The sequence below is a fragment of the Paramisgurnus dabryanus genome, chromosome 13 (genome assembly GCF_030506205.2).
Source record: "Paramisgurnus dabryanus chromosome 13, PD_genome_1.1, whole genome shotgun sequence".
NCBI classification, from domain to species: Eukaryota; Metazoa; Chordata; class Actinopteri; order Cypriniformes; family Cobitidae; genus Paramisgurnus; species Paramisgurnus dabryanus.
The window spans coordinates 21,895,778-21,908,406 of NC_133349.1; the positions used below are offsets into that span (position 1 = coordinate 21,895,778).

The following is a 12,629-nucleotide window of genomic DNA, read 5'->3' on the forward strand; positions in this document are numbered from 1 at the left end:
GTCTTCATTCGTCATGTAACGAGTCATTTAACCATATACCGACTTACGAAGATGATTTATTAACATAAAAATGCTGCCTTGTGTCCCTTTAAGTTCGTTAAAGTTGTGTTCCCATATAGTCTAAATCTTGAATAAATGAGCGTCACGTCCCTCTTGTTTAATTTGAACTGGAAGACAGACACACTTTTGACGCAAGGCATCATGGGGTGTAGGAGCTTGTGGATAGCACACAACAACACGATGACCACAGTGATTTGCATTTTAAATCATACCAATTGCATTTATAAAGCAATTAGAAAATACACAAAAATGATTTTAAATACACCCGTGTCATCTCATAAGCAGATATAAAAGATGGGTCTTTTGTAGACATTATTTAAAGCACTTGAAACATTTTAGACTTAAATTACTTGATGTCTGCAAGGAAAGAATGGAGAATTCAGATGGAAATCTGTCATTTTTCTCTTACAATTTTTCTCAGTCGCTTTGGTGCATTTCTCAGATCAGAAATTCATTTTTCGAAACACTTGGTTTAACCTCCACATTATCAAGTCAGTTTTGCACAACATAAAAGCAAATCTCATTGTTTTGCACATATTGCAAATGCTTTGGTACAATCAAGCAGATGATTATGTACAATTGTCTGCTGTTTGCTACATTTTCAATTGCTTATGCAATTTCCAACAAAATACATACTGGTTTCTGTTGAATAGTCTCAAAACTCAAAACATTTAGGAATTAGTTCATTATAAGCCTTTTATGCAAAATTGTTGACCTTTGTGTCATAGTCTGTTACTGTAAGCATGTTTTCCATAGGGTTTTTTTTTTGTATTTTGTAAATGTGAACTGAATTGTAAAATTGCTGAATCTTGACATTTTGAGTTACAGAAAATTTGACATTTCTTATAGTGTACAGTGAAACATTTTTTATTAGACAGTGAAATGACGGTAGCCTGACATTGTCATACTCCATTTTAGTTAGAATTTGAGTCTGAAACCGCTCCATTGGGCTGTGATTATCGGGACGTGTTTCAACCGAACTAGGACAAAAAATGTCTCTGAACTCAATTGGATAGACCTACAACCAATCAGAGCAACCGAGTGTGCGACGTTTGTTGAAATGGCGTTTTTTGCAGCCTGACTGAACTGCTAGTTATTTCGCTACAATGACACTAACATTATGATTATACTAAGTCAGAGTTAGCGAACGTACATCGACACCTACTATGTTTACAACATTTCATTCATATCACAATACTGTGATATATTTCATACAGTCATACAGTCAGACTATCTCTTACCATTCGTAATTAGATGAACTTCATCCATGGGCTTCCGAAAAGGAGCTGGCATTGCCTGGCAACGACCGCTAGTTATATCCATGTTGTTGTGCATGCCGAGTTGCCCATTTTCATTGTGTTCCATCTTCGGAGTTAGCTGATAAATTAAACTTTTTGCCGAATCCCAGAAAAGGGACGGCAAAACCATATTTCTGATCAATAACTGTATTGATCACGTTTTTCTGTTCCTCTTTTAAAATCAATGTGCTTTCGATATCTTCTAGAACAGACTCGATGGCAGAATATTCATGTCTCAATTCTCCAGCGGCCGACAGCCGTCTTTGTTGTAAACGGATTCAACACAAGCGCGCTTTGGTCACGTGGTTGATTACGTTACTGTTGATCATCTGTCCATCATCGTATAAAGCCCTCCCTGACAATTTGATTGGGCCGACAGTTTTTGTTCGAGCATAGCGCCACAACCGAGCGACTCCAGACCGAATTTCCCCCAGCCTACAGTTCGGCTGGCACCCAGGCTAAAATGACGGCTAAATAGACCCAGTATAGTCTGGCTATGAGTAACCCACTTCTTTCCTAAATAACTTCAAATTTGGTTAGATTCCGTTTTTGCCAAAACAACTTAGAGATGTACTATATTCCATCATGTAAGCAAAGTCAGCAGGTGTTCAAGGTGTTCGCTTTTATTTCTTTTACATGTTCTAAAAGTATACTGCATGTATTGTCTATTTTTGGGCTATGGTTCGACGTCTATTAGACTTTCACTGGCAGCCCAAATGTTGTCTTGTTTTAGCCAAACTTGCATGCTGGGGCAGTTTGTACAAATTGTTCTCAGAAATGCACTTATTATTTTGCAAATGTTAAAAATTATGCTCCAAAATGTTTAAGAAAAACTGTAATAATGACATTAATCTTCCCCTCTGTTCTAATTTAAACAGAGTAGGGAGGTCAATTACATGGCTGAAATTGTTCAATTTGCATAATATGCATCAGTGGACATCTGATTCAATTTCTAAATATTTAACAAGGTAGAATCAAATACCAAAGTGTGATAGCACACTGAAGACACACCTTAAATAGATTCCCAGACTGGAATTCCTGAGAGCACAAATTAACAAGAACAATGTTAACATGACTAGAGGCTTAAGCTGTCAGAGATGGCACTGCTATGGTGAAAACTGTTAAAACAGCCTGCAGGCATGCAATAGAAAGACTGGATGAATGTGGGACTCAAGAAGAGACCTGTGATTTTTGCCTGAATGTATTGGTAAATGTCATTCGTCAAGCCGGACAGATGTGACCTGCCCGAACTTGATTTCTGGTCGAACTACATTCTCATTTGCAAAGGTTATTGGTTTTGCTCAACTGTGTGTGTGTGATCCTGTCTCAATCAGAGCTCGTGCCGGCTCCATTCGGACTGTTGACCAATGAGGCCACCTCTGAGAGTTTCCGGGTAAGCTGGTCACACCCTGCCAGGGATGTAGTGCTGTATAAGTTGTCCTGGTCACCCACCACCGGAGGAGATCAGAAGGAGGTCAGTCACTTACATGTTTGCCAAAAATCTTGCATGTATACGGTTTCATGAGACACAGGCGCGTTGTCGCGGTAACGCGTTTAGTTTCCGTTGTTTCTCAGACTCTGATTGCCAGATTTTAGTTCCAGCGAAGCTCCGTACTGTACATTGACAGAGTAGAACTGAAATATGATTTTTATGAAGTCCCTGAAAAAGATTTATGATTCAATCAATAATATTACTTTATATCAGAAATGACCAGTCAGTCACCAACACTAAGAGCATGTCCCATCACAACTCCCCGTCATGCGTGACCACGGGCATGAGTGTTCATGTGCTTGTGTTCGCGATGGCGAAAGTTTTATTACTGGCTAGGTTTTAGCGCAGCTGTTTTTTATAGATAGCACAGCAGGTCGATATGTTTACCGAGAGCCACCAGAGCAGAAAATAATAACATGCTGTAAGGTGGGCTGGACTGTGGCTGCAGCTCCGTGTCCCAGAGCAGTGGAGTCAGCGCGGAAACACATTCACTCGGATAGGTTTGATGGGACAGCCCAAAGCTCACTGTAAGCCAAAGCTCTCCTGTAGTTCGACCCATAGCAGGTGTGTTTTATAATGTATTTCCTCATTGTTGGCACGGCACAGCTTTAGCCGTGAGCTGCCACAAAGATTTATGTAAGACCCAGCGACTGACTTTTGTTGCTGCTGTTGTAAATACAGCTAATGAAATTAATTGTTTGTTTATATTTATGACTGCTGTTGATTTATTCATGTGGTATTGAGTAGACACTTTGGTTTAACGACAATAACAACAACCCCATTTGTGTCATTGGCCAAGTTTAGTCCTTTCTAAAGAGCCATGCTTTCATGCAAGCACATGCGGTTCTTTGTTAGGTATCTTGATGAAGGGATAATGGTGATATTCTGGGATTTCTATGTGGGCTTTGAACATAAAACTAAAACCAACTCAAATCTTGAACTATAAGGCTTTAGTGCCTCTAATGCCTTTTAGCATCAGCCAAATGACCTATAATCCTGGGGGTGCTAAGACTGCAAGTGCACATTTGCAAGAAGCCCCTTAAGCGGTTGTAGGAGTATTGTTATTAGATGTTTTCTTAACTTTTTTTTTTAAAACTGCTGGTTTGTAATGTTTTTGTATGTATGTGTTATATAGATGATGCTGAATGGAGCTGTGGACTCATATGTGATACATGACCTGTCCCCTTTTACTGAGTATAAGGTGTCACTATCAGCCGTCTATAAGGATGAGAAAGAGAGCAGTGCAGTGGTTGCGCTAGAGAACACATGTAAGAGATGACAAATCTAACTGACCTATATTCATAAATACATAATGTCATTGTTACAGCTTCATACAAAACTTAATATCATGTACTTGTGCTCACAGTTTATCACATACAGTAAGCATCTACAGTACTGTATGATTCATTTTATCTCAAGCCAGTGAACCCAATCTTGTGTTTTGTGGTCTTTTTGTTACAGTGGGCTGGACCACAGCAGTTCCGACCACCATTTACTCCACGACAGAAAGTAAGAATAGTGAGATGGATGGATGGATGGACAGACTGATGGACAGAGAGACATAGAAATAAAGGAATGGATGGATGATGGATAGATGGACAGACAGGCAGAAAGATGAAGGGATGAATGGACAGACAGATAGAGGGATGGATGGACAAACTGATGGACAGTCAGAGAGAGAAAGATAGAGATGGAGGAATGGAATAATGGATGTAAGGACAGACAGACACACAGATAGAGGGGTGGAGTGATAAATGGATGGATGAATGGACGACATACACACCAATAAAAGTATGGATGGATAAATGGATTGATGGATGGACAGACAGACAGAGGGATGGATAAGATAGACAGACAGACAAACAGACAGCGCAATGGGTGGGTGGATGGATTAGATAGATAGATAGATAGACAGACAGACAGACAGAGGGATGGATGGATTAGATAGACAGACAGACAGAGGGATGGACGGATGGATGGATTAGATAGACAGACAGACAGACAGAGAGACAGACAGACAGAGGGATGGATTAGATAGACAGACAGACAAACAGACAGCGCAATGGGTGGGTGGATGGATTAGATAGATAAATAGACAGACAGACAGACAGACATAGGGATGGATGGATTAGATAGACAGACAGACAGAGGGATGGATTAGATAGACAGACTGACAGACAGACAGACAGACAGACAGAGGGATGGGTGAATGAATGGATGGATGGATTAGACAGACAGAAAGACAGACAGATCAGAATGCATTGTAATCAGTATGTACTGGACATAAATGTAATCATCTTGTGTAGTTGTTCGTTTGGGAGTGACTGCCCTGCGGGTGGAAGACGAGACCCCCTATAGTCTACAAGTGAGCTGGGAGGTGCTGGACTCAGACGTGGAGCAGTACAAAGTGACATATGTCAGCCCGAACCGCGCAGAAGAGACAGTAAGTAAACATAACCACAGTGCACAAACAAACTAATGGAAGCATTTGTCAATAAAACAACATCACAAGAACATCTCTTTTGTCATCATGTTCTTTCTGTCTTCTTGAACACTTTATCTCTAAGCTCTTCTCCATATAGGAGTGCATAAAGAGGCCAATGCACACTTGTCTTACTGTATTGGTGTCCCAGTGTAGCTGTTATTTCATAAAGTTACCGGTATTACTCCCGCACTATAAAAATATAATGTGACAAATTTATTACCTCTGTGCTGCTAGACTCTAGGCTTATCATATTCCTTCGGGTAACTGGAGTCGAATGATGCAGTACTGTTGTTGTGTTATCTGATGTTGCATTAGTGTTAGGACGTGGCGAGCTCAACTTGACTTTAATGCATGTCCTCACAATAAAAACCTGTAGGTGTTTCATCTAGCCGTAAAAAATCACATTCTGAAGTGTTGCATGTGTGAATTTAAGATTTCATGATTCCCTTTTGTGATGCTGGTATCCACTGTTTCAGTGGTACTCATCTGACTTTGTCACAACCTTGGTCTAGCACGTTCAGGATTGTTTGTGTAAAGTTTCATCCAGACTCTGCAGTGACTCTCGCCCCTGACTGTATGGAATATCGACCTCTCCTGGGTTGTAATTCTCAGAGAATCATTGTGGGTCAAGCTGAAAGAAGAATGAAGGAGGATGGGAAAACGGAAATTGCATTACTTTTTTAAGTGCCATTTAGGTCACACAGACCTAAAATGAGGAAGGAAGGAAAATGAATGACAAGAAAAGGACAGAAAGAACAAGGAAATAGACTGAAAGAAATGGAAAAAGAAGGAAGAAAAAAGAAATAAAGGAGGGAAGGAAGGAAAAAGAAAGGGAGGGATTTTTCTGGGAACTTAAATTTTTGGTTCATTCACACTGACAGTGATTTTCTGGAATCCATGCATGGATTTACCCAAATGCGTAAAGATCCAGTAAAGACATGTGACGTGTATGTGTGTAAAGTTTTTTCTCTGCAGCGTCTGAAGTTTGCTTATTAGTTATTTATTTCTCCAGAAACAATGGGTGTGCATTTTTGTTTAAGATAATATTATGAAGGAGCACTCCCTGATCTTTGCTTCAGTCCAGTTTGCAGACATTTCTTGTTGTGAATGTTAATCTGCATGTAAATCCCTCGTTTTAAATAGTTGAACCTTAACTTCTGGTTGCAATGACACGCACGTCTTCACAGCACTTTCCGTGTATTTTACGGCAATGCTAGTAGGTTCTCTTTCCTGGAGCGATCCCAGAACATTTACGGGACTTGTTTGTTTTAACACTTAAGCCTTTCTGCCAATTTTACAGATATTTTCTGGGACCAAAGTGCTGTGTGAATGAGGTTTGAAACAGAGAAAGAAAGAATGAAAAGGATGAAAGAAATGGAGGACGAATTATGGAAGCAAGAAAGAAAGGATGGAAGAAAGACAGAAATGAAGAAAGAAATAAAAGAAAGAAAAAAGGAAGGAAGAAATAAAGGAATACGGGAATAATGGAAGAGAGAAAGAAAGATAGAAAGGAAGATAGGAAGTAATGAGGGAATAAAGGAAAGAAGGAAGGAAGGAAGAATGGGAGGAAGAAAGAATGAAAAGAAATTAAGAAAGGAAAAAGGGAGGAAGAAAAATGGAAGGAAGAAACAAAGAGAGAAATTAAGAAAGAATGGAAATAATAAAGAAAGCAAGGAAGAATGGGAGGAAGAAAGAAAGAAAGGGAGAAAGAAAAAAGGAAGGAAGGAAGAACGGGAGGAAGAAAGAATGAAAATAAATTAAGAAAGGAAAAAATGAGGAAGAAAAATGGAAGGAAGAAAGAAAGAGAGAAAGGAAGAAAGAATGGAAATAATAAAGAAAGCAAGGAAGAATGGGAGGAAGAAAGAATGAAAAGAATGCAGAAAGAAAGAATGAAAGGGAGAAAGAAAAAAGGAAGGAAGGAAGGAAGAACGGGAGGAAGAAAGAATGAAAATAAATTAAGAAAGAAAAAAGGAAGGAAGAAAAATGGAAGGAAGAAAGAATGGAAATAATAAAGAAAGCAAGGAAGAAAGAATGGGAGGAAGAAAGAATGAAAAGAAAGGGAGAAAGAAAAAAGGAAGGAAGGAAGAATGGGAGGAAGAAAGAATGAAAAGAAATTAAGAAAGAAAAAAGGAAGGAAGAAAGAATGGAAATAATAAAGAAAGCAAGGAAGAAAGAATGGGAGGAAGAAAGAATTAAAAGAATGAAGAAAGAAAGAAAGGGAGAAAGAAAAAAGGAAGGAAGGAAGGAAGAACGGGAGGAAGAAAGAATGAAAATAAATGAAGATAGAAAAAAGGGAGGAAGAAAAATGGAAGGAAGGAAGAATGGAAATAATAAAGAAAGCAAGGAAGAAAGAATGGGAGGAAGAAAGAATGAAAAGAAATTAAGAAATAAAAAGGAGGAAGAAAGAAAGAATGGAAGGAAGGAAGAAAAGTAGACAGAAGGAAAGATAGAAAGAAAGAAATGGAGAAAGGAAGAAAGAAAGAAGGAAGGAAAAAGGAAAGAAATAAAGAAGGAAAGAAAGGAAGGAAAAAAGGAAGGAAGGAAGAAAGGAATGAGCGAATAAAGGATAGAGGAAAGAAAGAAAGAAAGAAAGAAAGAAATGGAGAAAGGAAGAAAGAATGGAAAGAATAAAGAAAGCCAGGAAGAAAGAACAGGAGGAAGAAAAAATTAAGAAAGAAAGAAAGGGAGGAAGACAAAAGGAAAGAAGGAAAGAAGAAAGAAAGGAAGGAAGAAAAATGGAAGGAAGAAATAAAGGAATAAGGGAATAATGGAAGGGGGAAAGGAAGAAAGAATGAAAAGAATAAAGAAAGCGAGGAAGAAAGAATGAAAAAAATGAAGAAAGAAAGAAAGTGAGGAAGAAAAAAGCAAGGAAGGAAGAAAGAAAGAAAGAAAGAAAGAAACAAAAAAGAAAGGAAGGAAGGAAGAATTGGAGGAAGAAAGAATGAAGAGATTGAAGAAAGAAAGAAAGAAAGGGAGGAAGAAAAAGGAAGAAAGAAAGAAAGGTAAAGTTGATGTATTGAGTAGATTTCAGCACCACAGTACTGGTGGACAGCTCCACTGATGGTTGCTTTCTGTAGTACAAACACACAGGAGAATCTTTCACTGCTGGGGTTGAAAACCTTCTTGACTTTCAGAGCTCTCTGAACTGACTGCTGTTTTACCTCAAAGAAACTTATCATGAAAAATTCAGCCTTTTGACCTACCGTATTTCAAAACCAATTGGCTTTTTAAAGTAAAAAGAGTTCTAAGTACATTTTACATTGAGTAGTCTGCTCTGCTCTGTTACATTACAATTCATTATTATTTAAGACTATTAATATTTAAGTACCTTGAATACCTATTTCTGACACAAATATTTACTTTTTTCTTATCTCTAGAGCACGTTTGTTTTTGTTTTTTACATGTTTACAAAATCATTCTTGACGACATTTGCAACATAATAACCTCCTTGTCTTGGCATGGTAACATAAACATGACCCATAAGATTTTTTTACTGTTGCTTTATTTTTAGTTGACTTATTTGCAGTCTGTTCAGTGATTGTGCTCTCACACAGAGGAAGGCACTCCACATAATGCAACCCAAGTGCACTGCCATGCCTGTGTGTTCGTGTGTGTGATTAATAGGCTGGTTAGAGACCCGAGCACCGGCTCTTGATTTCCATCCAAACCCCTAAAGTTCAGTACATGCATTGACAGTCCTTTGGCTCAGAATGCCTTTCAGACAAGCATATCAGAATTACAGAACTCAGAAACACGGTTATTGAAGCAGAAACAACTGATAAAGCCTTAGGTATTGTCAGCCTTCTTTTATTTAGCTTTTTCATTTATCCTTATCTTGCCACAAGATTATTATCATAGTATATAAAAGCATGCCTATTCACTCAACCACACACATACTCACAGTAAGGACCGCAAGGACATTTGGTCACCACCAAGAAGACTAAACCTACCGCACAATCACACACATATCCACCTTTAGTTCTGTGCTAAGTGTTTAATATATTTCACTTTTCTCCAGGTTTTGGTAAAAGGAACTAGTAGGAGTGTGATCCTGCAACCTCTCTTTTCGGACACCCACTACAGAATCACAGTGACCCCTGTGTATGATGATGAAGAGTCCACCACGCTTTCCATGACCTCATCCGGCAAAACACGTGAGCCTGGTCTATTCCCGTCTATCCAGTGCTATGTACATATAACAGCTGCTGAAGTTGTTTAAGCTTTAATTTAATTAAAGTACTTTTTCACACGCTCATCAACACATGCTGTTATACTAATTACCTATTATTGTGGCTTATTTACATAACTATTGGCATATTTACATACACATGCAAACTATTCTTCAGCTCTTACTCAATTCTGGGTTTTCATTGCTGAACTGAAAATAGATACAGCACAGTTTTGTCAGCAGTGCAGATTAAAGTTACATTGTCAGTCCCGTCAAACACTTTGTTGAATAGGTTAAATTATATTGATTTTCTTTATTAGTAAGCATATGGAATCTTATCCATCTCATCACCGATGTATCCGCTCTGTTGAGCTGCTCAAACCGGCCTGGCTTCCTCTGATGGGATTGATCGTCTACAACTTTCTCCCTTCAAATTACAGCCCGGTGTCTCTGGCTGATTAGAGATGCTAATGTCACCTCTTATTGAACTCAGACACTGAAAAAACTTTGTCCTTGTTTTTGATTGAGTTTAAGGTTGAATGAATTTTCAATGCGGAGGCATAATTATGTGAGACTTTTGTAAGGGAACGTTGGGAATTCAGGGCCCACAGTGATAAAATAAACTCTAGATCTCCATCGGTTATGCTTTATATCTCCAGAATCCTTCTTGATCTCTCACTAAATCTTTTTTTATTATTTTATTATCAATAAAGATTATATGGGTATTGTTGTTCAAATTCAAATCATATGTTGTAGGATCAGTTTCCAATATTTTCTAGTACTGTAAATACTTATCATGGTCTATCTTTTAATTAACTAGTGCCACTATCCGGCCCCAGCAACCTCAGGATCTCTGAAGAATGGTACAATCGCTTCCGCATCACCTGGGATGCTCCTCAATTCCCTACTATGGGTTACAGGGTCATCTACCAGTCCGACTCTGGTATGTAAACACTCACATATATTATAATGCACTTGTCTGTCATGTGTATTACAAATGTAATACATTTGTAATATCTTATATATTATAAAACAGACAGTTATGGTCCTTCATTCTGATTGGTTGAAACACGTTCTAAGCTGTAATGAAATACTCCGGTAACCCCACGGTTCATACGACATTACATAGCTTAAAGGAATATGCTCTTTTAAACCACAACTTTTCGTCTAAGTCCGGTCCAGCGTGACCTAACGTAAATGCGTAGTGACATAGGGAGGTCACGTGTTACATATATGAAACGCACATTTGCGGACCATTGTAAACAATAAACTGACACAAAGACATTAATTAGTATCAGTTGACATACAACAACTTAGGAACGGTCCTCTTTCAACACACTTGTAAACACTGGGGTGGAGTTTCGTGTTCGTCCTCTATGACCTCTTGACGTCATGATGTATTGCGTAGGGTCACGCTGACGTATCACGACCGGATCTAGACGAAAAGTTGTGGTTTAAAAAAGCATATTTTAAATTTTTCTTGTCAAAAATGACAATCGTTTCGTTAGATAAGACCCTTATGCCTCGTTTGGGATTGTTTATAGTCCTTTGAAACTCCGTTGAAAAAAACTGTTAAGTGTTGAGTTAAGTATTAAGTGTTGGGCTCTATTAAAGTCCATTAAAATGAGAAAAAGCCTGCAATGTTTTCCTCAAAAAACATAATTTCTTCTTGACTGAACAAAGAAAGACATCAACATTTTGGATGACATGGTGGTGAGTTAATTATCTGGATTTTTCTTTTAAGAAAATGTAATATTCCTGTAAGTATCACTGCGCCACTGTTGCTATGTACTGATTTATGAAAATAAACACCACAGTCTTTAATCATATTTTTAATTTTTCAACATGATTTTTGCACGATTAATGGCGATATCCAGAAAAATGTCAATAAACATTGTTGAGTTTTCACGTAAATTAAGAGAAAACGCTTCCCTGAGGAGTTTTTAAGACAATCCATATTTCCGCTATTACTAGGTGGCGCTCTTACAAAACGTATAAAACACTCAACAGTAAAAACTCTGTGTAAGTTTTGATCATCGCTCTAAATCTGATCTCTAACAAAAGTCCTTCACAAAAAGCAATTATCTCAGCTTTTTGCTCAAAATTTGAGAGGTGATGAAAAAGGACCAAATGAAGGTAGGATGAAACTTTGTTTTTGTTTGAAAGCGGAGGATCTGGTCTTTCATTTGCTTCTAAACATATTTGATCCACACTTCAACAGTTGCATGATATAAATGTCAATGTATAAATTAGATGAATGTTGATTTATGAAAATAAACACCACAGTCTTTAATCATATTTTCATTGTGTCTTTGCTCCGTCTGTGTTGAACTGCACTCTGTTTCAGTCACACTTGATTTTGAGGAACTACTTTGTTTGGCGGAGGAGTAATATTTGTACTAATATAATTACAACTTATTTGCTATGCATATGAAGTAACCGTTTTATAAAAGCAATAAGTCTCGCGAAGCATTGGGGTTACATTTTGCGCCGTGCCTAACAACGCCCCTAGCTGTTATAAAATACACTGGTAACCCACTGCTTCTTGGCGCTTATTGCTTTATTATTTTTGTAATATGTGACACTGGACCATAAACAAGTAGCACGGGTATATTTTTAGCAATAGCCAACAATATATTGTATGGGTCCAAATTATGGATTTTTCAATGCCAAACATCATTAGGATGTTAACCTTTTACCCGCCAGCGTTTTTTTTTTTTTCAAAAGTTGCCAGCCGGCACCAGCATTTTTTATGATCTTTAATAAAAGTTTTATGCCTTACAGAAAATATTCTTCTTTAAATAATACAAACATACAATTTATATCAAATGAAAGAACAGACCCTTTGCTTAAAAAAACCCTTTTCATCATATCTTCATTTGTTCTCTTCTTATCACCTCTTAAATATGGGTAGGTATCTTCAAAATATCACATTTTGAGCAAAAAGCTGAGATATTTGCATTTTTGTAAAGGACTTTTTTTAGAGATCAGATTCAGAACGATGATCAAAACATACACAGTTTTTACTGTTTTTGAATCAGTGGATGCTAAAGGATCCTAGTGGATAATAGCAGAAATATGGATTGCCTTAAAAACTTGTCCTTGTCAAGAAAGGGTTTTCTCTTT

General features: G+C 37.8%; 1 protein-coding gene across 3 annotated transcripts in view; it reads left to right on the plus strand.

Annotated features, from left to right (window-relative positions):
• col14a1a (collagen, type XIV, alpha 1a) overlaps window positions 1–12,629 on the plus strand; it is a 143,583-nt gene that overhangs the window by 55,547 nt on the left and 75,407 nt on the right. For all 3 annotated transcript variants that reach the window (XM_073811637.1, XM_065261271.2, XM_065261272.2), the window contains exons 16-21: window positions 2,693–2,832; window positions 3,986–4,118; window positions 4,312–4,359; window positions 5,157–5,293; window positions 9,354–9,489; window positions 10,324–10,446. In XM_073811637.1, coding sequence (XP_073667738.1) covers window positions 2,693–2,832; window positions 3,986–4,118; window positions 4,312–4,359; window positions 5,157–5,293; window positions 9,354–9,489; window positions 10,324–10,446 — 717 coding nt within the window. The remainder of the gene's footprint in view (window positions 1–2,692; window positions 2,833–3,985; window positions 4,119–4,311; window positions 4,360–5,156; window positions 5,294–9,353; window positions 9,490–10,323; window positions 10,447–12,629) is intronic.